Source organism: Chiloscyllium plagiosum, chromosome 5, assembly GCF_004010195.1.
Source record: "Chiloscyllium plagiosum isolate BGI_BamShark_2017 chromosome 5, ASM401019v2, whole genome shotgun sequence".
In the NCBI taxonomy this organism is placed as follows: Eukaryota; Metazoa; Chordata; class Chondrichthyes; order Orectolobiformes; family Hemiscylliidae; genus Chiloscyllium; species Chiloscyllium plagiosum.
This window is the reverse complement of record NC_057714.1, coordinates 55,450,097-55,472,697: the sequence shown is the minus strand read 5'-3', so window position 1 is coordinate 55,472,697 and position 22,601 is coordinate 55,450,097. Positions and strand designations below refer to the sequence as shown.

Sequence of the window (22,601 nt, the reverse complement as noted above, 5' to 3'; positions counted from 1 at the left end):
GCAACAGCCCAGCACAGGCATACTCAGACAATCATAACTTACAAACAATATCACAGGCTCCTTTCATCCAAAGGTGGTGAGTTAGTGGAATTCATTCTCACAGAAGGATGTGGCAGTTGGATCATTGTGTACATACAAAAACAAATTTTCTTTTAGATATTAAAAAGGATGGGGGTATAGCGAGAAAGCCACTGTATGGTTTTGAGACAGAGGATCAGCCATGCTCATACTGAATGGTGGAGTAAATGATAGGTGGAGATGGAGTCCATAGAGAGAGAGAGAGAGAGAGAGCTGCAGTTGGGCAGACAACGGAATGGGTAATGGTCAGACTGGGAGAATCAATAGCTGATAATACTTTGCAGAACACCTACGTTCTGTCAGCAAGAATGATCCTGAGCTTTTGATTGCCTGCCTGTTCAACACACTACCCTGTTCCCTTGGCAACATCTCTGTCTCAGGCTTGCTGCAGTACTCCAGCAAAGCTTAGTGCAAGTTGGAAGAACAGCATTTCATGTTCCTCTTGGGGACCATGCAGGTTTCAGGTGTCAATATTGAGTTCAATTATTTTAGGGCCTGATCTCCTTCTCCCATGTCCTAAGCTCCACACACCAGGCCTTGTTTCATATGGGCTGCTACCACAACCAACTCATTGTCAGATACTAATGGTTCTTATTAACAGCTATTCATTCACCCAGGCTGACCTTCACTCATTCCTTTGATTGTCCAACTGTTGTTCTTTCTTTCTGGGTTCCATCTCCACCTATCGTTTATTCCTCCCACCTCTTTCCACCCCATTTTCATCAACCCTTTCCCAGCTACAATCAGTTCTGAAGAAGTGTCGCTAGATCCAAAACATGAACTCAATGTTCTGTCCACAGATGCTGCCAGACCAATGAGATTTTCTAGCAATTTTTGTGTTTGTCCCTCAACTCATGGATCAGATCCATGACCTACAATACTGTCACAACTAGTTGTGAATGACGGTGAAAAATTAAACAACTAACCAGAGTAGGAAACACACAAATTCCTTTTGTTAATGATAGGAAAGCCTGGCATGTTTTTGTAACCAACTTCAGCCAGATGTACTTCGGGGATGATCCGTCTGAACCTCCTCCTGAATTTCTTGAACAACAAATTCCACTTCAGCAGATTTAATTCATGATGTTATGAAACAGGTCCACATGTTGGATATTGCAAAGGTTACAAGTAATGTCCACATTCAACTACTTTGCTGAAGACATGTGCTTCACAATGAAAGCTGTGCCTCTAGCCAAGATCCAGTTCAGCAATAATACTAACATCTACTCAAAAGCATGGAAAACTGGCTGAGTGTGTCCTGTCCACAAAGTGCAAGAGAAATGTAGGCTAATAACCACCTCATCATTCAATCCTCAGTCATCAGCAGAATACTGTAAAGCATCAATGGCAGTCCTTACACAGGAATGACATGATCACTGATGATCAGGTTGGATTCTACCAGAGCCATTCGGCCTCATACCTTATAACAATTTTTGTCTAAACATGGATGAAAGAGATGAATGTCAGACGTGAGATGGAAGTGACTATTATCAAAGCTGTGATTTACAGGTATGACATCAAGGAGTGCTACGAAAACTTAAGAAAATGGAAATTTCAAGGGAAAACTCTTCACTGATTTGGAGTGTACAAGCTAATTGTGATTGTTGGAGATCAATCATCTCAGCTAGAGTTTCTCAGGGTAGTGTGATAAGCCCAAACATCTTTATCTGCTTCATCAATGTCTTTCCTTCCATCATGAAGTCACAATTGGAGATGTTCACTGATGATTGCAAAATAAGCAAAAACCTTACAGAACTCATGAATAACAGAAGCAGTCCACATCCACATGCAACAATATTGGACAAGGTCTTGAAGTGATGAGTAACAAGTAAAATCCATACCACACAAGTGTCAGGCAATGACCATCCCAAAAAAGGGAAAAACTAGCCAAGACCCCTTCCAATCCAAATACACTCCTCATCACAATCGGCACAATCCAATCCAAATACACTCCTCATCAATAACCTGGGACTCTTTATTGTTCAAAACCATACCTAGGCTAGTTGTTTTAATACTGATGTTACAACCAGGTCAGAGTCTGTGAATTGTGGAGAAAGAGGCTCAATTCTTGATTCCCCAAAGCCTTCCTCTCACTTACAAGTTACAAGTCAGGAGTAAGATGAAGGACTTATTGCAGGAATGCATCTCCAACAAAACTCAAGAACCTCATCGCCATTCACAATGGATCAAATGTTTAAATGACAACACATCCATCAGTTTAAACATGCATGCCCCACACGTTTAAACATTGTGTTCTGCAATGTCTACTTTCAAAATGCATTGCAGCAACTTGTCAATCCTACCTCGATAATTCCTACTTAACATGTAACATCCACTAGCTGGAGGCTGAGAATAGAAAACTTATGGAAATTTATCAACTGCAAGTTCTCCTCCAAGTCCTGAATTGGAACTTCTTTTCTTTGTTCTTATGTAGGATGTGGGCATCACTGAAAAAATGCTGCATTTATTGCCCATTTTGCATTGCCCTGAAGCTGAGTGGCTCTCAAGACAATTTCAGAGGACAGTTGAGAGTCAAAAGCATTACTGAGTCTGGAGCCATTCAGGCAAGGAAACCAGATTTTCTTCCCTAGCAGTCATTAATGAACCAGATGGGTTTTACAACAATATTAGTTTCATTATCACCACTACAAAGAAAAGCTTTCAGTTTCAGATTAGTTAATTGAATGTAGATTGTATAACCTGGGCCTCTAGGTTACTAGTAAAGTGAAATTATCACTATGTCACAGACTCCCTTTAAGTAGGTCATTATGCTTTTATTTTTACAGTATCAAAGTCCTAGAAATCTCTACTCAACAACCCTATGAGAGTACCTTAACCAGAAAATAAAGCAGTTGACGAAAGTAATTCACCATCTTCTGAATGAAAGGATGGAGCTGGAATTGTTGGCCTTGCCAATGACACTGACATCCTAGAAATGGATCAAGTGATTGTAGGCCTCTAATTTTGTAGCACATTGGTCCCAAAACATATCCAAGGCAAAAACACTCATCTGAGGAACTGCAAATTCCAGTGATTTTTAGAAAAAAGCTGGTAGACTGAAAAAAGTATTTGCAGCATTACATTGCAATAAGGCACCTCAGGAAGAGATGTTTGAAACACAAATAAAGCACTTTCTTTCAAGGGAAATTGAAGGACATCCAGAGTTAATGTTCAGTCGATGATAAGGGTAAAACAAAAAGGAAAAAGGAGACTTTCAACAAATAGAATATAGAACATAGAACAATATAGCGCAGAACAGGCCTGTTGCGCCGATGTTACACCAACCTGTGAACTAATTTAAGCCTATCACCCTACACTATCCCATCATCATCCATATGCTTATCCTAGGACTGTTTAAGTGCCCCTAATGTGGCTGAGTTAATTACATTGGCAGACAGGCCATTCCATGCCCTTACCACTCTCTGAGTGAAGAACCTGCCTCTAACATCTATCTTAAATTTATCACCCCTCAATTTGCAGCTATGTCCCCTTGTACAAGGAGATGTCATCATCCTAGGAAAAAGACTCTTACTGTCCACGCTATCTAATCCTCTGATCATCTTGTATGTCTCTATTAAATCACTTCTTAGCCTTCTTCTCTCCAATGAGAACAGAACCACATCGCTAAGCCTTTTCTCATAATACCTTAGTTTCAGACCAGGCAACATCCTGATAAATCTCCTCTGCACCTTTTCAAATGCTTCCACATGGAGCGACCAGAACTGCACACAATTCTTCAAGTGAGGCCACACAAGCATTTGTACAGTTGCAGCATGACGTCACTGAACTCAACCCCTCTACTAATAAAACTTAACACACTATATGCCTTCTTAACAGCACTGTCAACCTGGGTGATAACTTGCTGGAATCTATGTACATGAACACCAAGAACTCTCTGCACATCCACACTATCAAGAATCTTTCCATTGACCCAGTATTCTGCCTTAGTTATTCTTCCCAAAGTGAATCACTTCACATTTATCTGCATTAAATTCCACTTGTCACCTTTTCAGCCCAGTTGTGCAGTTTATCCATCTCCCTGCAACCTGCAACATGCTTCCACACTATCCACCACTCAACTGACTTTAGTATCATCTGCAAACTTACTAATCCATCCACTTATCCTATGTCCAAGTCATTAATAAAAATGACAAACAGCAATGGTTCCAAAACAGATTCTTGTGGCACACCACTAGTAACTGGACTCTAGGCTGAATATTTTCCATCAACCACTACTTGTTGCCTTTTTATAGAAAGCCAGTTTGTAATCCAAACTGCTATTTTACTTTCAGTCCCATGCCTCTGCATTTTGTCCAGTAGCCAACCATGTGGAACCTTATCAAAGGCTTTGCTGAAGTCCACGTATGCCACGTTTATTGCCCTACCCTCATCCACATGCTTGGTCACCTTCTCAAAAAACCTCTCAATGACATTTGTGAGACACGACCTGCACTTGACGAATCCATGTTGACTATTTCCAATTGAATTGTTGCTTGCGAGATGATTATGGATCCTACCTCTTACAATCCTTTCCAAAACTTTTCCTAGAGCAGACGTAAGGCTCACTGGTCTATAATTACCTGAGTTATCTCTACTGCCCTTCTTGAACAAGAGTACAAGGGTACATCATTTGCAATACTCCAGTCCTGTAATACTAAACCTATAGACTATGACGGCTCAAAGATCAAGGCTAACAGCTCGGCCATCTCCTTCCTAGCTGCCCAGAGAATTCTCAGAAAATTCCCATCTGGCCCAGCGGATTTATCTACTTTCACACCTTCTAGAATTGATAACGCCTCGTCCTTACTAACCTCAATCCTTTCAAGTCTAAAAGCCGGTATCTCAGTCTTCTCCTCGACAGTATTCTGCTCTTCCTGAGTGAAAACAGATGAGAAATATTCATTTAGCACTCTTATATCAGAAGCAAGATTAATTTAATAAGCAGGGAGATTAAAAAATGTAATGGAAATGAAAACATTCAGATGAGAAAAAATGTTTGATTATAAAGTGTGATAAAATGATTATCAGGGATTATTATATTGACCCCTAAAATACTTTATAAACCTATAAAGTATAAGCAGATATTGACAGAACAAGTTGAGTCTACTGAGGACACAAAAATAAAATTTCAAGTTGTTCTGAGGAGGATTATAATATTAAATGTGTTTTTGATCTTCGCAAAGAGATAATTGATGTGAAAGTTATACTAAAACACGAGGAAAGTTACCAATTGGATAGTAATAGACAAAGAAGACATACTAAAAACATAAGCGTTTGTGGCAGGTCATAAGCCAACTGATCCAAAGGGAATGAATCACAGGTTGCTGCAAGGGCCAAAGGTAGAACCTGCAAAGACATTGGTCATAAACTTTCAATTTTTATTGGATGCAGGTATAGTCCCAGAAAAGTAAGACTTGTTAATCTATAATACTGTGCAAGAAAGAAGAGAGAACAGACAAGGAAATTATAGGCCAGTCATCCTAATATAGATAATGGGGAAGATATTGGAATTCAGTATCAGGGAGGAAAAAAAAGCAAACATGAATGGTACAACAAATCAGACCTTAATAAATTGATTTAATTATTTGATAAGGTTCTAAAGAATGTTGATCAAGGAAATAAGGTAGATGTCCCACATGAGTTAGGCTGAAGGACTTATTTCAGTGCTGTATGTCTCTATGATTCTATATATATAAAAATATATATATATGTGTGTGTGTGTGTAATGATTTGTATAAATGAAAGAAATGCAACAATGTACCATATAGGAGATTTATGATGTAAGCCCATCATAAATATTATGTATTCGGAAGTATTAATGGAATGTAACAGTATAGAAACAGGAAGAAAAGGACATTTGTGGATGGCTGATCTTTAGACTGGAAAGTGGCTTGTTGTGGTTTTCTAGGAAGATCAGTTTTAAGTCTTTACTCTTAGCATGTAATTCTATTCACTGTAACATGTGAATAGAATCAGGTTTGGAAGCATCCTTAGTAAGTGTGAAGATATAATAAAATGTAGCAACGAAATAGCGAATCATGAAGAAGGTAGCTTAGGATTCGGGGTGACTTTGACAGCATGGCAGTCTGGTAGAAGCATGGCAGATGGAATACAGTGTGGAGAAGTATGAAATGATGCACTCAGAGATTCGACATAGTAAAACAGGCTGCTATGCAGATAGCTAGAAAATGTAGATAATAGAGATCTTGATGTTTACATGCACAAACCCTCACAAATGCGAGGATAAGTTGATCTGGTAATTTAAAAAGCATAAGTGTCATTTAGATTTATGAATCACTTCAGAAGACATTGGAATGTATCAGAAAGAGCAGGGAGAGGGGTTGCCAGAATGTTACTAGGGATTAGAGCTTTTAGTTATGAGCAGAGATTGTTAACTTTAGAACTATTGAGAACAGGAGATTAAAAGCTCACTAAATCAAGATTTTCAAGTTTTAACTAACTAAATAGATAAAAAAAAAATCTACTAGATTAACAAAGGCCATAAAATTAAAGGATTTGGTGAAACAAAAAATCAGTCAAGAGTTATTTTCATTCAGATTTCTCAGACATGGAACAGTCTACTTGGAAAGGTAATTCTATACAGACAAAAGACAGAATTATGAAGTTAAGCATGATTGTTATTTCAAAGAGCCAGGCTAGACATAAAAGGCTAGCTGGTCTCCTTCCATGCTGTATACTTCCAAGATTCTATTTCAACTATGTATCCATTGGGACAGACATAGCCAGTTCTTGGACAATGCAATGTTCAGCAAAAGGAATGACACTAGATGTTACGTTGGATACAGAGTTAGGTGCTGACATTTGACAGTGACCAATGTTTTGCACTTGAAAACAGGAATTGTGCCATGATCTAGGTGTGATATTGCACTGTACTATTTGAATCAATATTGTCTCAGACTCAATATCTTCATTAAAAGCATCCGCCCATCCATAATGTCAGAAATGGGGTTGTTTGGTGCTGATGCACATGATGTACACAATCAACATCCTGGGATTGCCATTGTCCAGAACCCTGGGTCAACCATGTAAATAGGAGAAAGTGAGGCCTGCAGATGCTGGAGATCAGAGTTGAGAATGTGGTGCTTGAAAAGCGCAGCAAGTCAGGCAGCATCCAAGGAACCCTTCCTGATGAATGGCTTATGCTCGAAAAATCAATTCTCCTGCTTCTCAGGTGTTGCCTGACTCGTTTTGCTTTTCCAGCAGCACACTCTCGACTCAACCATGTAAATACTGTAGTTGCAAGAGCAGGCCAGAGGATGGAATTCTATTGGAAGTAACTCACTTCCTTACACTGCAGTGTACAGCATCGGCAAGATAGCCAAAGGTCCTTCCACAGAATCTTTCAAAATCTTAAAAATCACACAACACCAGGTTATAGTCCAACAGGTTTAATTTCGGAGTGCCGCTCCTTCATCAGGTGGTTCATCAGGGACTGTAACCTGGTGTTGTGTGATTTTTAACTTTGTACACCCCAGTCCAACACCAGCATCACCATTTCAAAATCTTGACCTCTACTACCTTGTAGGATAAGTGTAGCAGATGCATTGGAACACGATCTGCAAATCCCCTCATACCACATGCCATCTTGTCTTGGAACACTATTATTGTTCTTTCACTGGATCATGACGCTGGAACTCTCTTCTTGGCAGAACAATGTAGTTGTTCCTACATCACGTGGAATTTAACAGTTCAAGAATGTGTCTCACCAAAACATTCTCAAGGGCAATTAATGGACAGGCAGCAAATGTTGGCCTTGTCTACAATGTTCACATCCCATGAAGAAACTAAAAATATAGAAATTGGCAGCAATAGGATACAGCGAGTCCCTGTATTTGAGAACAAATCAGTTCAAGGCTAATCCTGGCCTTTATTCAAGAACTTTTTATGCAATTGATTAATTTCCAAGAACCTTAGCATTTAGAATCATATATTTTTGACTAATGTCTCTAATAAGGACTCTCGACATTAACTTCAATCAAAGAGAATATGAGTAGCTACATTATAAATGAAAATGATTTCAACAATAAGTATGTCAGACAAGAATACCACGAGGTATACTTCTTTTCATTTTTATAGATTCATCCTTTTCTTAAACTGCATGAGCACATAGTAACAAAGCAATTTGTTTCTAACCTTCTCTAAACATTGGAACAACATGTCTTCAAAACTTACATACATTAAATATTTTATTTTAACTAGGGATGCTGCTTCTCTTTGTATATTAAAACTGTAGCAATTAAACACCAGGTTTGAAATGTTAGAAAGGTCAAAAGCTTGTTTTACTGCCATGCTTACTTTTTTTTTCCCTTTTCAGCAAACAATCTGTATCTGCTATAAACAAAGTAAATTTGCACATTAAGCACCTTTCAATTTTATGATACTGAAACGACAATTGACAAAAGAGGGTTTCCCATGGAGTGAGTTTATTTTACCCAGCCATCAAACAGTGATTAATACATCTAGAGTGATAAAGTAAAAGAGTACAAAGACGTTTTAAAAAGTTATCAGATTGCCTTTATTTTGAAAGTAAAGATGCGACACAAGATCTAATCTCAGTTGTGATTAGTTCATTTTATTATCAAGTTCCTTTGTGTTTGGCCAATCTGAAGTTCTTTTAACTGTTATGCTAGATGAAGTCTAGCAATTATGTAGAATGTACTAAGTGGTTTGGAAATGAGTGATGGTGACATTATTGTAGAGAAGATATTTCAGGTTGCGAGTACAAGTTATTACTGCTCAAAGGAATTAGTAACCATATAGTAATATCACAAGTCAGTGCTCTTTTCTCAAAAGGTTTATTTGTGCATCTATAACTTTTAAAGTTGAAGCTGCAATGGTGTCCAAGAACAACATGTAAATACAGCTTACTGTGTTACCTTGATTGTCCTGCTCAGATTATTGAACATTTTGTGGTACTGGTTTACAATATCACAAAAGAGTTGGCAATCAGCTCCAGTGTCACATCTCTCCACATTGGCAGATTTCCTGCCGTAGGTACGTGGCACTCCATCCCTCCTATGTTTTATTTGATCCTCTATGATTTGCAAGTTTGACTTCATAAAGGCTTCACATTCTTCTCTGTATATGTGCTGTGTTTTTACTTTAATTTTGCTTATTTATTAGCTGTATTAAATCTCCTTCCAACATGCAGCACCAGCAAGCCGAATTGAGACATTTCCTCCACATGACAAAATGATTCAATGTGCTTTATAAGAGGATTAAAGAGCAAAATTTGATGTTGAGCCATGTCAAAAAGACATGAGACCTGATAAGACTAAACATTTGTCCAAAGAGGTAGCATTTACAGAATGTGTTAAAGTAGGAAAGAGAAGTGGAGAGATTTCAAGTTTAGCATCTTGGGATCTGAAGATATGATCATCAATGGTGTCAAGAATGTTTAAGAAGCTGGAATCAGAAAAGTGTAGGAACCTCAAGTATTTATGGGGCGAAAGGATATTATAAGAGGAGGGTGAAGGTATCATGGGGGGATGGGGGGGGCTGAAAGTGGTGGTTACAGGAATGCCAATATTATAATGTAGGTGTTTGTTAACCTGAAGTCAATACAGGTCAGTGAGTACAAGGTAATTTGGAAATGAGATTTAATGCAAGTTAAAACACTGCCAGCTGAGTTTAGGATGACCTGGAGGTTACAACAAATAAAATGTGGGACTAAGCATGGAGTTAATTGGAATAATCCATTAAAGGCATGGGTGAAATTGTTAAGAGCAAATGATCTGAGTCAGGGTCAACTCAAGCGATATTACATTGTTTGAAATATGCAGTCTTAGTGATGGTGCTTTTTGAATATGAAGCATGTGAATAGTCCTGTAATGTCAAACAATTGCCAGATAGAATTGATGAGTAGAAATGGCCTTTCCAGCAAGAACTGAAGAGAATTGCAAACATATGATCAAAGAACCGAAGTAGTCCACTTGGTCCTCTCAATGGGGGGAAAGTGAGGACTGCAGATGCTGGAGATCAGAAATTCCTGAAGAAGGGCTCATGCCCGAAACATCTATTCTCCTGCTCCTTGGATGCTGCCTGACCTGCTGCGCTTTTCCAGCAACACATTTTGGTCCTCTCAATGGCAGCATAGTTGATCTGATTTTAACTCCAACCCTGCATATGCTTAATAATCTTTCATTCCCTTGGTAATCATGAACCCATCTCACTCTGCCTTAAATATTCTTAAAGATCCTTTATCCAATCCCTTTTGACAAAGGAAATTCCAAAGACTTACAAACATCTGAGAGAAAAACAATGTTTCCACATCTTTCTTTTAAAGGCAAAATCTTACTCTTAAACTCTGCCCCCAATTCTAGATTCTCCCAAAAGACAAAATATCCTTTTGAAGTGACCTCCCATGACCATATATGTACCAATTAAGTCATCTCTGATTCTTCTAAACTCCCAAAAATATTGGTCTTACCTGTTTAGTCTTTCTCCATAAGGAAATGTGATCATTCCAGGCGTTAGTCCAGAAAATCTTCTAAACCTAATCGAGTAAAATTATTTCAGTCTTCTCAGTATTTTACTGGGAGAAACATCTGTTGCTTGGGAAATAGATGTTGAATTTCAAGACAATAGATGTATTCTGAGAGGTGACAGTAAGGGAGAGCTGAGAGTCAATAGCATGTATGTGGACACTGATGTTGTCTTTTTGTATTACGTTTCTAAGTGGGGAAATATTGACAAGGAATAGAGGGTGACCAACAATAGATGTTTGAAGAAAACCAGAATGAAACAAAAACAGAGTATGAGAATGAGAATAAAAGTAATTTCAACTGATTAGATAGATAAGAATGGAACATAAATCCTGGTCCCAAGTAGATAGTTGTGGAATACCATTGGACAATAGAATGATTAATTGTGTTAAAAGCGCAGACACGACAAGAAGGATGAGCGGAGGTAGTTCAACTTTTTTATAGCCATACTAGATGTGATTTGGGTCATTCCTTAGAACTATTTCAATACAATATTAGGAACAGCAGCCTTATTGGAAGAATTTATACACTGAGTTACAGGTAGATTGGGCATAGATTTGGGAGTTAACAACATATTCAAAGACTTTGGGAAGGAAAGGGAGGTTGGAGATGGAATTACAGTTTTCTAGATTGGAAACATAAAAACAAAAGCTTACCTTTTAGAAACATAAAAAACATCAACGATAGGAGGAATGGTAGGCCATTTGGATCTTCAGGCCTGCTCTGCCATTCATTCTGATCTTTGCTGATCATCAAACTCAATAGTCTGTTCCTGCTTTTACCCCATATTCTGTAATCTCTTTGGCAACAAGTCCAATTCTTTCTTGAAATCAGGCAACATTTTGACTTCAACAGCATGAAGGAGTTGAAGTGAAAATGGCAGAGATTAAATGGCAAACGCACTGACCAGATAGGTCAGAAAGAAAGTAGAATTTCACAGGTTAGTTTGTGCTTGTATTGATGTAACATGAAATTCGATTTTGTGCCTTTTGGAAAGTACCAGTTAGGCTCAGCTGGAAACTATAACCGTGTCTAAGAGCAAGTCAAGCAGGAGAATAGGTAGTTTAAAGAGTGCTGAAAAATTACCTGAGAAATTTGGAAGATGGAGTATCTGAGAGGGAAGAATGCATGGAGGCATCGTAACAGCAGAAAAATGTTGAGGAGGAGAAGCAATCAGTTAAGTAAAGAAATGGAAGAAAAGGTGGAAAAGGAAGTGTTATGTTCAGGTCAAAAGGTTCAGCCAAAGTAACATACAAATAGATACAAGGAAAAGTCAAACTACATACAGCAATTAGCAAGATAGTCAAGATGAGATCAAAACAGCCATAAAGATCTAGTAAAACTACTTGTCCATCAACTCACTAAGCTAAAATGTTTTTCTTTACCTACATGCAGTAACAGCTTACTGCGTAAAGCTCATCTGAATTCATTTTAAAGTCAATCCCATTCAGTTCACCTTTCAGGGAGAAGAGAGAGAAAATAAGTTAATCGGAAACACTATGTATTAACAAACCCAAATATTATTCTTTCCAGTGCGGTCTAATTGATAGAAAACATGGACACTATGCTATTTTCTAACAATATCATTTTTAAAATTAAAACATTAGTGTAAACTGTATCTTATAACATTGATTTAAAGTGGAACAAACTGATACAGATTGGAAACACAATTTTGTTAAAAAGCTTTGGATCTTTTCTATCAATAATTTTGAAATATTTCTTTAATTTTTTAATCTTTTTATGCTTTGTTTATTTCACTGGTATTCAAAGGTATTGTTTAATGTTGCATATCAAATATGTGCTTAGATTATGCATGCCATGTTATTAAACAGGAATTTATTATTTTTGAATTTCTGATTATGAATGGAGAACAAAACAATCCGTAAATATTACATTTTCAAACCATTTGTGTATGAATTCATGTACTTAGATTGAAAAATGTCCATATTACAGAGGGGGAGGTGCTGGATAATTCCCCAAGACCTGATCAGCTGTACCCTAAAATTCTGTGGGAAACTAAGGAAGTGATTGCTGAGACCCGTGCTGAGATATTTGTCTCACTAATAGTCACAGGTGAGGTGCCGGAAGACTGGAGGTTGGCAAATATGGTGCCGCTAATTAAGAAAGATGATAAGGAAAAACTGGGGAACTATAGAGCAGTGAGCCTAACATTAGTGGCAGGCAAGTTGTTGGAGGGAATCCTGAGGGACAGGATTTACTTGTATTTGGAAAGGCAAGGACTGATTAGGGATAGTCAACATGGCATAGTGTATGGGAAATCGTGTCTCACGAACTTGATTGAATTTTTTGAAAAAGTAACAAAGAGGATTAATGAGGGCAGAATGGTGGACGTAATCTGTATGGATTTCAGTAAGGTGTTCTACAAGGTTCTTCATTATAGATTGGTTAGCAAAGTTAGATTTTGTGGAATGCAGGGAGAACTAGCCATTTGGCTACAGAACTGGTTTGAAGGTAGAAGGCAGAGGGTGGTGGTGGAGAGTTACTTTTCAGACTGGACATCTGTGAACAGTGGTGTGCCACAAGGATCAGTACTGTATCCACTGCTTTTCGTCATTTGTATAAACAAGTTGTATATGAACATAGGAGGTATAGTTAGTAATTTTGTAGATTACACCAAAATAGTGGACAGCGAAGAAGGTTATCTCAGAGTACAATGGGATCTTGATCAGATTGGCCAATGGGCTGAGGAATGGTAAATGGAGTTTAATTTAGATAAATGAGAGGTGCTGTATATTGGAAAGTCAAATCAGAACAGGATTTATACACTTAATAGTAAGGTCCTGGAGAGTGTTACTGAACAAAGAGACCCTGGAGTGCAGGTTCATAGATCCTTGAAAGCAGAGTCTTAGGTCGATAGAATAGTGAAGAAGGTGTTTGGTATGCTTTCCTTTATTGGTCAGAGTAATGAGTACATGAGTTGTTAGGTCATGTTGCAGCTGTACAGGACATTGGTTAGGCCACTTTTGGAATATTGTACGCAATTCTGGTCTCCCTCTTATCAGAAGGATGTTGTGAAACTCTAAAGAGTTCAGAAAACATTTACAAGGATGTTGTCAGGGTTGGAGGATTTGAGCTACAGGGAGAGGCTGAATAGGTTGCTTTCACTAGAGTGTTGGAGGCTGAGGGATGACCTTATAGAGGTTTATAAAATCATGAGGGCCATGGATAGGATAAATAGACAAGGTATTTTTCTTGGGTTGGGGGAGTCCAGAACTAGAGGGCATGGGTTTAGTGTGAGAGTGGAAAAATTTAAAAGGGACCTAAGACGCAACTTTTTCACGCAGAGGGTGATGCATGTATGGAATGAGCTGCCAGAGGATGTGGTGGAGGCTGGTTAAATTATAGCATTTAAGAGACATCGGATGGATATCTGAATGGGAAGGGTTTAGAAGATTATGGGTCAAGTGTTGGAAAATGGGACGAGATTAGGTTAGGATATCTGGTCGGCATGGATGTGTTGGACCGAAGAGTCTGTTTCTGTGCTGTATATCTCTATGACACTATGATACTATTTGATGACAGAGTATAAAATTTGTGGGAAATAACTGGTGTCTATTAATTGCTACATAATGTACTTCAGAAAATCACATATGTTTAAACAGTTGCTATAACATTGCCTACTGAACATCTCTCTTGCTAATTCTAGTTGCGTGGAATTAGCAATGCAAAAAGAAAGCTTCAACGTTTCATCTCTTGAATGATTGAATTTATATTTTTTATGAAATTATAGTTTGTGTGGTATTAAAATATTGCTTGGACTCAAAGTGATATAACTTTTTGAAAAGTATTCTTGGGCATTTTTATACAGACACAATTATTGTTTTATGGCCTTCCTTTATCATATGTGATCATTTCTTTCCTGTCAGTCAGATGTATTAGCTCTCTGAGAGTAATGTCAGTTTAGTACCAAAATGGCACCAGGACTGCATTTTAAAACAAAAAGATTTTCATGGTATGTGGGTGATACTGCAGGGCCAGCATTTATTACGTTTATCAAAGATGCTTTTGGAGAGGCTTCAGTATGGACATCCTGAGTGTATTCTGCAAGGATGCAATGTCAGCAAAATTGCAGCATCAAACAATGTGACACCCTCAGCTGATCCACTACAGTATTAGATCCTGCCACTGCAGTTAATGCCCTCACTGAAATACTTACAGCTGAACATGCATTCAGCAGCTGCAATTCAGCAATGCAAAGGCCCTCCCTGCCAGCACTATTTAAAGGGATTCTCAATAATGTGCAAGTTAGCTGCTTATTATTTTTAACTGAGGTTTTTGAAAACACTGGGTGCCTGAAGGAGTTGATTATAGTTGGAGATGTCTGCAGGGAGAGGTGTTGTACATGAGGGCAGGTATTATTGTGACTGCAAGGGCTCTGGATACACCATGTGTTACCAGTCACGGGTATGACAGTAGGTGTTCCCCTTGGATTGCAATATTAGCAGGAACTGGTGCTCAAACAGCAAGTAAGAAGAATAGCTGCTTACAAAGGAAGGGTGTACTGAAGGTTGCTGCACAAAGACTTGAAACAGTAGACATAATCCACCTAAGGTCTTCCAGTTGCACATCTCCAGTTAAACAAGGAGTAGTGTGCCCATCCCCTTTAACTTAATGAAGGTGGTGTTCCCAGAATTTTACTGTTTCTTGAGCCAGAACTGAAAACCTGACAGCAAGGAAAGTTCTGCCAGTGATTGTTGTTACAACCAGCTGATGAAGGCTGAATCAGCTCCATTATTTTAAACTCCCTTAGTTGGCCGCCACAAAGATTTTGAATTATTTTTAGCGGGCAGATATATCATATTTCAAATAAAATGTAGTCTCTGACAAAATTAAGGAGTCAATTACAAGATTTTCTTTGGTGAAAGAAAGAGGAACCTTATTAACTACAATCAAGGAAGGATAATAAAATATGACATCATGCACTAGAGAAACAGATATAGCACCTTAAAAAGGGAAAATGTATAGTCCATGAGTGAAAATCAAGAATAGGCAGTTTGAAGAGTCCTTGAGGTTTTAGGTTTAAACCTGAGACCACAGATATTTAATTGATCTTTCAACATTTGCAACAGTGACAAATGTTGTAGGTATCCTTGAGTTCTTGATAAATGGATGTTTCTCTAATTTGTTTTATTCCTGGGCACCATTTTACAAAAGGTTAAGCAAATTATAAGGAGAAAGAGAGACAGTGTGAGCCTTTCAATTCTGCTGTTATAAATCCATTTTCTTATCTTTCTGCCCTAAAATCTGTTGCCTTATAATTCCTTTGTTTATTCCCACATCTAGTTTAATTGTTTTCCCAAGTTGAATAATTGGCAGATAACTATTATGCAAAATACACCCTACTTCCAGAAATGTATACATCAAACATGTGTTAGAGTTGAATGACTGATTTCAGTTTTTATGATAACATTTTAATTTTAGTTCAAACTGGGTGTTGTTTGGCATTTTTGTGAACTTGGCTTAATCTAGTCAGGTCTGAAAATGTGTTGCTGGAAAAGCGCAGCAGGTCAGGCAGCATCCAAGGAGCAGGAGAATCGACGTTTCGGGCATGAGCCCTTCTTCAGGAATGGGGAAGAAGGGCTCCCCATTCCTGAAGAAGGGCTCATGCCCGAAACGTCGATTCTCCTGCTCCTTGGATGCTGCCTGACCTGCCGTGCTTTTCCAGCAACACATTTTCAGCTCTGATCTCCACATTCTGCAGTCCTCACTTTCTCCTTAATCTAGTTAGGTGACTACTATGGCCATCTTAAGTTTTTCCATTTTTTAAGCCCTTTTAATCTATGAAAGGTACCAGGTGTTAAAAGTCAAACAAGTCCACACCGACCCTCCGAAGAGTAACCCTACATTTACCCCTTCACCTAACACTACGGGCAATTTAGCATGGCCAATTCACCTAATCTGCACATTTTTGGACTGTGGGAGGAAACCAGAGCACCCGGAGGAAACCCACACAGACATGGGGAGAATGTGCAAACTCCACACTGCCTGAGGCAGGAATTGAACCCAGGTCTTAGAGTCAAGATTTGATACTTGATTAATGACTTATCAATCAGTATCTGTGATGATACTAGTGTAAACAAAAAGAATTCTGCCAATAGATTGAAAAGGTTACCAGTATATGAGATTAGACTATTATTTTCTCTTCAGTATAATACTTTATGCTAGCAGATAAGAATCTTGCTTAAATTTCTAAACAAAAGCAGCATCTGTGGAGAGAACAGACATGTTCCCACTTCAAGCGTAATCTGATCCACAAATGGTGATGGACTGATGGGTATTTTCAGCATTTTCAGTTATTAAATTATATTTCCAGTGTTTATTTTGGTTCCTACACAGATTAGACTCCACTTCCATAACTGACTCGCATGTCTCCATGCTACTGTCTGTATTCCAAAATCCACTTTCTAAAATTTGGACTCATTATTAAGGTATTACAGCAACTTGAACCAAAGGGATAAGAACATTACAAGGAACAGTCAAAAGAAGTTAGTTAAGGAATTTGAGTGAAAGAAGTAATTTTTGATTTGGATTTTGGATGCGGTCGGAGCCAGAATAAGATGGAATGATTTAGGGATGAAGAGTTAAGATGAAGCATTATGATGCCTGGGATTTTTATCATTAGCTCTATTAAGAGCAAAGGAAAGATTGCACCATCGAGACAAAAGTGTGGAGGATGCAAGCAAAAATAGAGGGCTGGGAAATGTTGCAAAGATTTGTCACAGTAAAGATTTTGAAACCTTTCTGTCACAAACATACAAATGCACATGCCAAACTATGAATTAAGAGCAATTGAGCATTCTGCCCCACAAGCTTGTTCCACCATCCAACTAGATCTCAACTCCAAATACCCTTTGATTCCTTTGTTAGTCAAGAGTACCTCTGCCTTATAAATATTCAATGACACTGACTCTACCACTCTCTGGAGAAAACAATTGCAAGGGCTCATGACTCTCTGAGAGAAACAAATTATCCTCATTTCAGCCTGAAATGGCATACTACTTGGGGGCGGCACGGTGGCACACTGCTGCCTCACAGCGCCAGAGACCCGGGTTCAATTCCCGCCTCAGGCGACTGACTGTGTGGAGTTTGCACGTTCTCCCCGTGTCTGCGTGGGTTTCCTCCGGGTGCTCCGGTTTCCTCCCACAGTCCAAAGATGTGCAGGGTCAGGTGAATTGGCCATACTAAATTGCCCGTAGTGTTAGGTGAAGGGGTAAATGTAGGGGTATGGGTGGGTTTCGCTTCGGCGGGTCGGTGTGGACTTGTTGGGCCGAAGGGCCTGTTTCCACACTGTAATCTAATCTAATCTAATCTTTACTTATTTTAAAAAAAGGTCTCTTCGAGTTCTGGTCTCTCCTATAAGCAAAGACAATCTTTCAACATCCATCCTATCATGAGAAATATGGCACCGTTTTTAGCTCAGTAGTAACTTCATTTTATTCCTTAAATTCTCCTCGTCACACATTCACACATAGTTAACTGCAGCACTAGCGAGTGTTTATTGTTATCTTGGGTTGGCACGGTGGAGCAATGGTTAACACTTCTGCCTTACAGTGCCAGGGACCTAGGTTCAACTCCAGACTATGTGGAGTTTCCCAGTTCTCCCCGTATCTGCTGCAGTTTCCATTGGATGCTTGAGTTTCCTCCCACAGTCCAAAGATCTGCAGGTTAGGTGGATTGGCCACATTAAATTGCCCAGAGTGTCCAAAGATGTGTAGGTCAGTTGGATTAGTTATAGTAGATTCACTAAAGGGAAGGAAATAGCCATCCTTACCTGGTCTAGCCTACATGTGACTCCAGACCCACAGCAATGTGCTTAATTCTTAGCTGCCCTCTGGGCAATTGGGGAGGCCTAGCCAGCCTCTTTCTGTACTGTTGGGATCTATAATTCTGCCCAGTTCCATCAGGATTTTATATGTTCTATGTTTCAATAAGATCTCCTCTCATTTTTCTAAACTCCAATTAATACAGGCCCAAAATGTCCAACCTTCCTGATAAGATAACTACTACCACTTTACCCTTACAATCCCAGGAATCAGTTGAATGAACCTTTCCTGCTACTTTGAATGCAATTATGTCCTTTGTAAGTAAAAAGAAAGTGGACATACCAGACCATATGGCTGCTCATTCATTAAAGAGAGGTGATTGGTTTGACCTGAAAGGTCACCAATTTTCAGGCAAGGAGAGAGGTTGAGAAGGAAACCCAGAAAATCAGTTATCAAGCCAACTGGTCTAACCAATCCTTTTTGGTAAGTAAGGAGACCAAAGTTGTGCGCAATATTCTAGTCAGTGTACAGCTGGAATACTGCATACAATTTAGATCTTTTTATCAAAGAAGGTTCACTAGGTTAATCCTGGGTTGAGTACTCATTGGAATTTATAAAAATGAGAGGCAGTAATATTAACCATAAAAGATTCATAGAGGACTTGACAAGATTAAATGCGCAGAAGTTGTTTCCCTTTGTGAGAGAGTCTAGTACCAGATGGCATAATCACAAAATAAGAGGTTGTACATTTGAGATAGAGATAAAGAGGAATTTCTTCTCTCAGAGGATAGTACACTTATGGATTTCTTTACCACAGAGGACTGTAGTGGCTGGGTCATTAGGTACATTCAAGGCTAGAAACATAGATTTTTAATTAGTAAGTGAATCGAAAGTTCAGGGAAAAAAGGTAGGAAAATGGAGTTGAAGATTATCAGATCAGCCATGATCTCTTTGAATGGTGAAGTGGATTTGATGAACTAAATGGTCTACTTCTGCTCCAATGTCTTATGATTTTAAGGTCAGGAAGAAACCTGGGGGAAGACAAAGAGGAAAATAAAGTGCTGATTTTATCATTTGCATAGACAACTTGTATAATACAAAGTTTGATGAGTGGAAATAGCATCTTAGCCATCCACAAAATTTGCATTAGACAGATGATGATGAAATGGAAATACTCAAACACTTTAATCGGAATTCTGGATTGTTGCTGGATGGAGCAAGCAAAAATTCATTTTCACCATGCATCCTCCTCCCATAACACATTGAGACCTGCTCAGAAAGCTCAATTGAGTTTGTCAGCTGCTTCCCTGGAAGAATGGAATCACTCATAATTGGACACTCTAGGTCTGATTGAACGACCCAGCATCAGACACTGAGACCCAGCTCCCCACCAGGGCTATAAACCCCATACCTCTACCCTCTACGATAATGTCGCCCTGCCCTCAATTATTGTTGGCCCAACTGGAGTTTGTGATGATCCTGGGCCTCAATTGGATGCTGTGCCACAAGTAGTCATCATTGTCACTAGGGCTAACAGCGTGAGGATCTCAGTCATGTGGAAGATCTTCTGATGGCCATGTAAGCACCTGAAGGGCGCTTGATTCAACTGACTCCCACCCTCATAGAACTGACAAAATTTCCACATTCGTTCTCTGATCATCAACACAATAAAATATAATTGTAACTTCTGATGTAGTGCCATTGAAGAAAATTGCATACATGACATATGGTAATATATTAGTGAACTGCTGGTTAACTTTGCAGAAGAATATTGCAAACAATTATTGAAAGAGACATTTTGATGTTAATCCTGGTGGTTTTAAATGACACCTTTCTTTCTATACGGTTTGTATTTGTTACTAAATGGTTTGCACAAAATGGAAACACGATACTGGCTCATCGTTTTTCAACATATTTCACTGCTTAAGACAAAATGGAATAGAAGGACTTAATTTTGATAAAGCTATATTTATTTCAGCAGACCTTTGGTTAACTATTTTTGAACTCCAGTAATGGAATCATCCCTACTTTGGAGATAATCACTATTTATAAGAATGAGGTATAACACTCACTGGAATTTTCTTCAGATTCTTAGTGTTGGTGTTGAATTTCAATTACAAGGTGACCATTGCACAGCGATAGGCTCAATGGATTACACATGTACATTGAATCAGACTGCTGTGAGATTGGGTCCTGAATCAGGATTGTCATGCATATCCTGAGGAGAAACTTCAATTCTGAATACGTCAAAAACTCAATGAACTGACTGATGTCTTGTGGCATTTTGATGTTTGATGAATCCAAAACAGTTCCTGTTAATTGAAGGTATTATGTGATGTGTGATCTTGTATGGAACAATGGTCTTAAGGCGATAAGCTCCTATCACAGCTATTGTATTTCAAATCATTATATTGTCAATGGGTTATATGGAGCACTAATCTTAGCACAGCCCAGTTGGGCTGAAGAACCTGTTTCTGTAATGTAAATTGTATTCAATATGCAAAAGACTCCTGTATATTTGTAACACTCTATGTATAATTCCAATTCATTCCTCCTTAGTTACTGAGGAGTATTGCATTGTTGAATGTACCACCTCTTGAATGAAACATTATATGGAGATCTATCTGCCTGTTCAGGTAGAGCCATCATTTCACCCTTTAAGCAGTGCTAATCTTTCTAATGTATCTTCAATCTGCAGTTTTGTTCTTATTGTTTTGTTTTTAAATGTCACTGTTCTGTGAAAACTGCCATTTTCAGAAACTCAAGCATCTGATTTGGAAACTGTGAATCCTAGTCCAGGTGGCACAGAAGGTACCCAAGATCGGTTAGGAGGCACTAACTTCAGATTTGTACCAGCTCCTGGGCATGTCATACAAGACAGACTGTTTGAAACACGAAATTCAGCTGATGCACAGATGGGCATGAGGGCACGAACTAACTACAAACCAAAGCCAAGAGAGCAGCAGGTAAAGCTCAAAAATTCCTTAGAATTTGATTTAAATTATTGATTAAATTACTAATGATTGGACGTTAATAAGCATGCGTTTTTCTTTCCATTCATGATGGTGAATTTAACACCTCGCCAGCACATTTAAGCAAAACAATTTTCTAGACGATGTTGACTCTGGTTGCACTTATTTTCCTTTCTTTAAAAAAATGATTTTCCCCTCTATTTTCTCTTTTCTGTCAATGTCACTGGTTCATTTTGGGTTATGATTCTAATGGTACTTTGCTGAAACAGTGGCCTATTTGGCCATAGCACACAACACAGCTAACACAATCATATCCTCACCAGTTATTTACCCTTATTGAAATTTTCCAGTAGATAGTTAAGTCATGACTTAGAACACTAGGAATGTTTCCACACTGAAACCAAGGGCAGGGAGGTCAATTATTGTCCTCTAGTCTGCTGTGGCTTGGATTAGGAAGTGAGAACAAATCTAATATTAATTCTTGAAATTGTTGGTCCGTAATGCTCAGTCATTCACTACTTTAACTTGCTAAGTAATTGTGGGGCTACCTCTGAAGTAAACGTAATTCAAGGACATGATGCAAATTTGAACACATTGGTCAGTACAATTTTGTAGAATTACAACACACAAGAAAATGTGGTTAAGAAAGCAGGTAGGATACTTGTCTTTATTGGTCAAGACCATGAGTAGAGGATCAGGGAAGGTTATGCTTAATCTGTATGAAACACTGGATGACAGTTGAAGAATTGCTTCCTGTTCGGGTCACTGCATAAATAGAAAGGATGCAATTACACGAAAGAAGGTGCAAAGGTTATTTACAGGGATGTTGCCAAGTGTGGAGAATTTTATTTTCTGAAGAATTTTACCCATGAGGAAAGCTAAGATTACCTGGAGGTTTTTACATCCAAAGAAAAGAAAAGGTTAAGAGAAGATTGAATTGAATGGTACAAAAGTATAAGGGGCTGAAATAGGGTCAATGGGGAAAAAAAAAATTCAATTATCAAAGAAACCAAGAGCCAAGGGCATAAAACTAATCAAAGGATTAGAGGGGAGTTGAGCAGAAATCTTTTCATTGAGAGATTAGTGATGTCTGGTCCTCAGTCTAAAAGTGCATCGTATTTCATAAAACCCAGATTTCTATTGGAGATGCTGTATTCTAGAGGTATATGGATCAAGAGCTGGAAAGTGAACTTAGACTCATTCGACCTTTCAGTCATCCATTCATTGGTGCTGTAAATCTTTCTATATTTCTTTGTCTGTAC

At 38.5% G+C, this 22,601-nt stretch overlaps 1 protein-coding gene across 1 annotated transcript in view; it reads left to right on the top strand.

Annotated features, from left to right (window-relative positions):
- LOC122549910 (insulin-like growth factor-binding protein 4) overlaps window positions 1-22,601 on the top strand; it is an 88,182-nt gene that overhangs the window by 46,581 nt on the left and 19,000 nt on the right. The window contains exon 2 of the mRNA XM_043690130.1: window positions 21,125-21,333. Coding sequence (XP_043546065.1) covers window positions 21,125-21,333 — 209 coding nt within the window. The remainder of the gene's footprint in view (window positions 1-21,124; window positions 21,334-22,601) is intronic.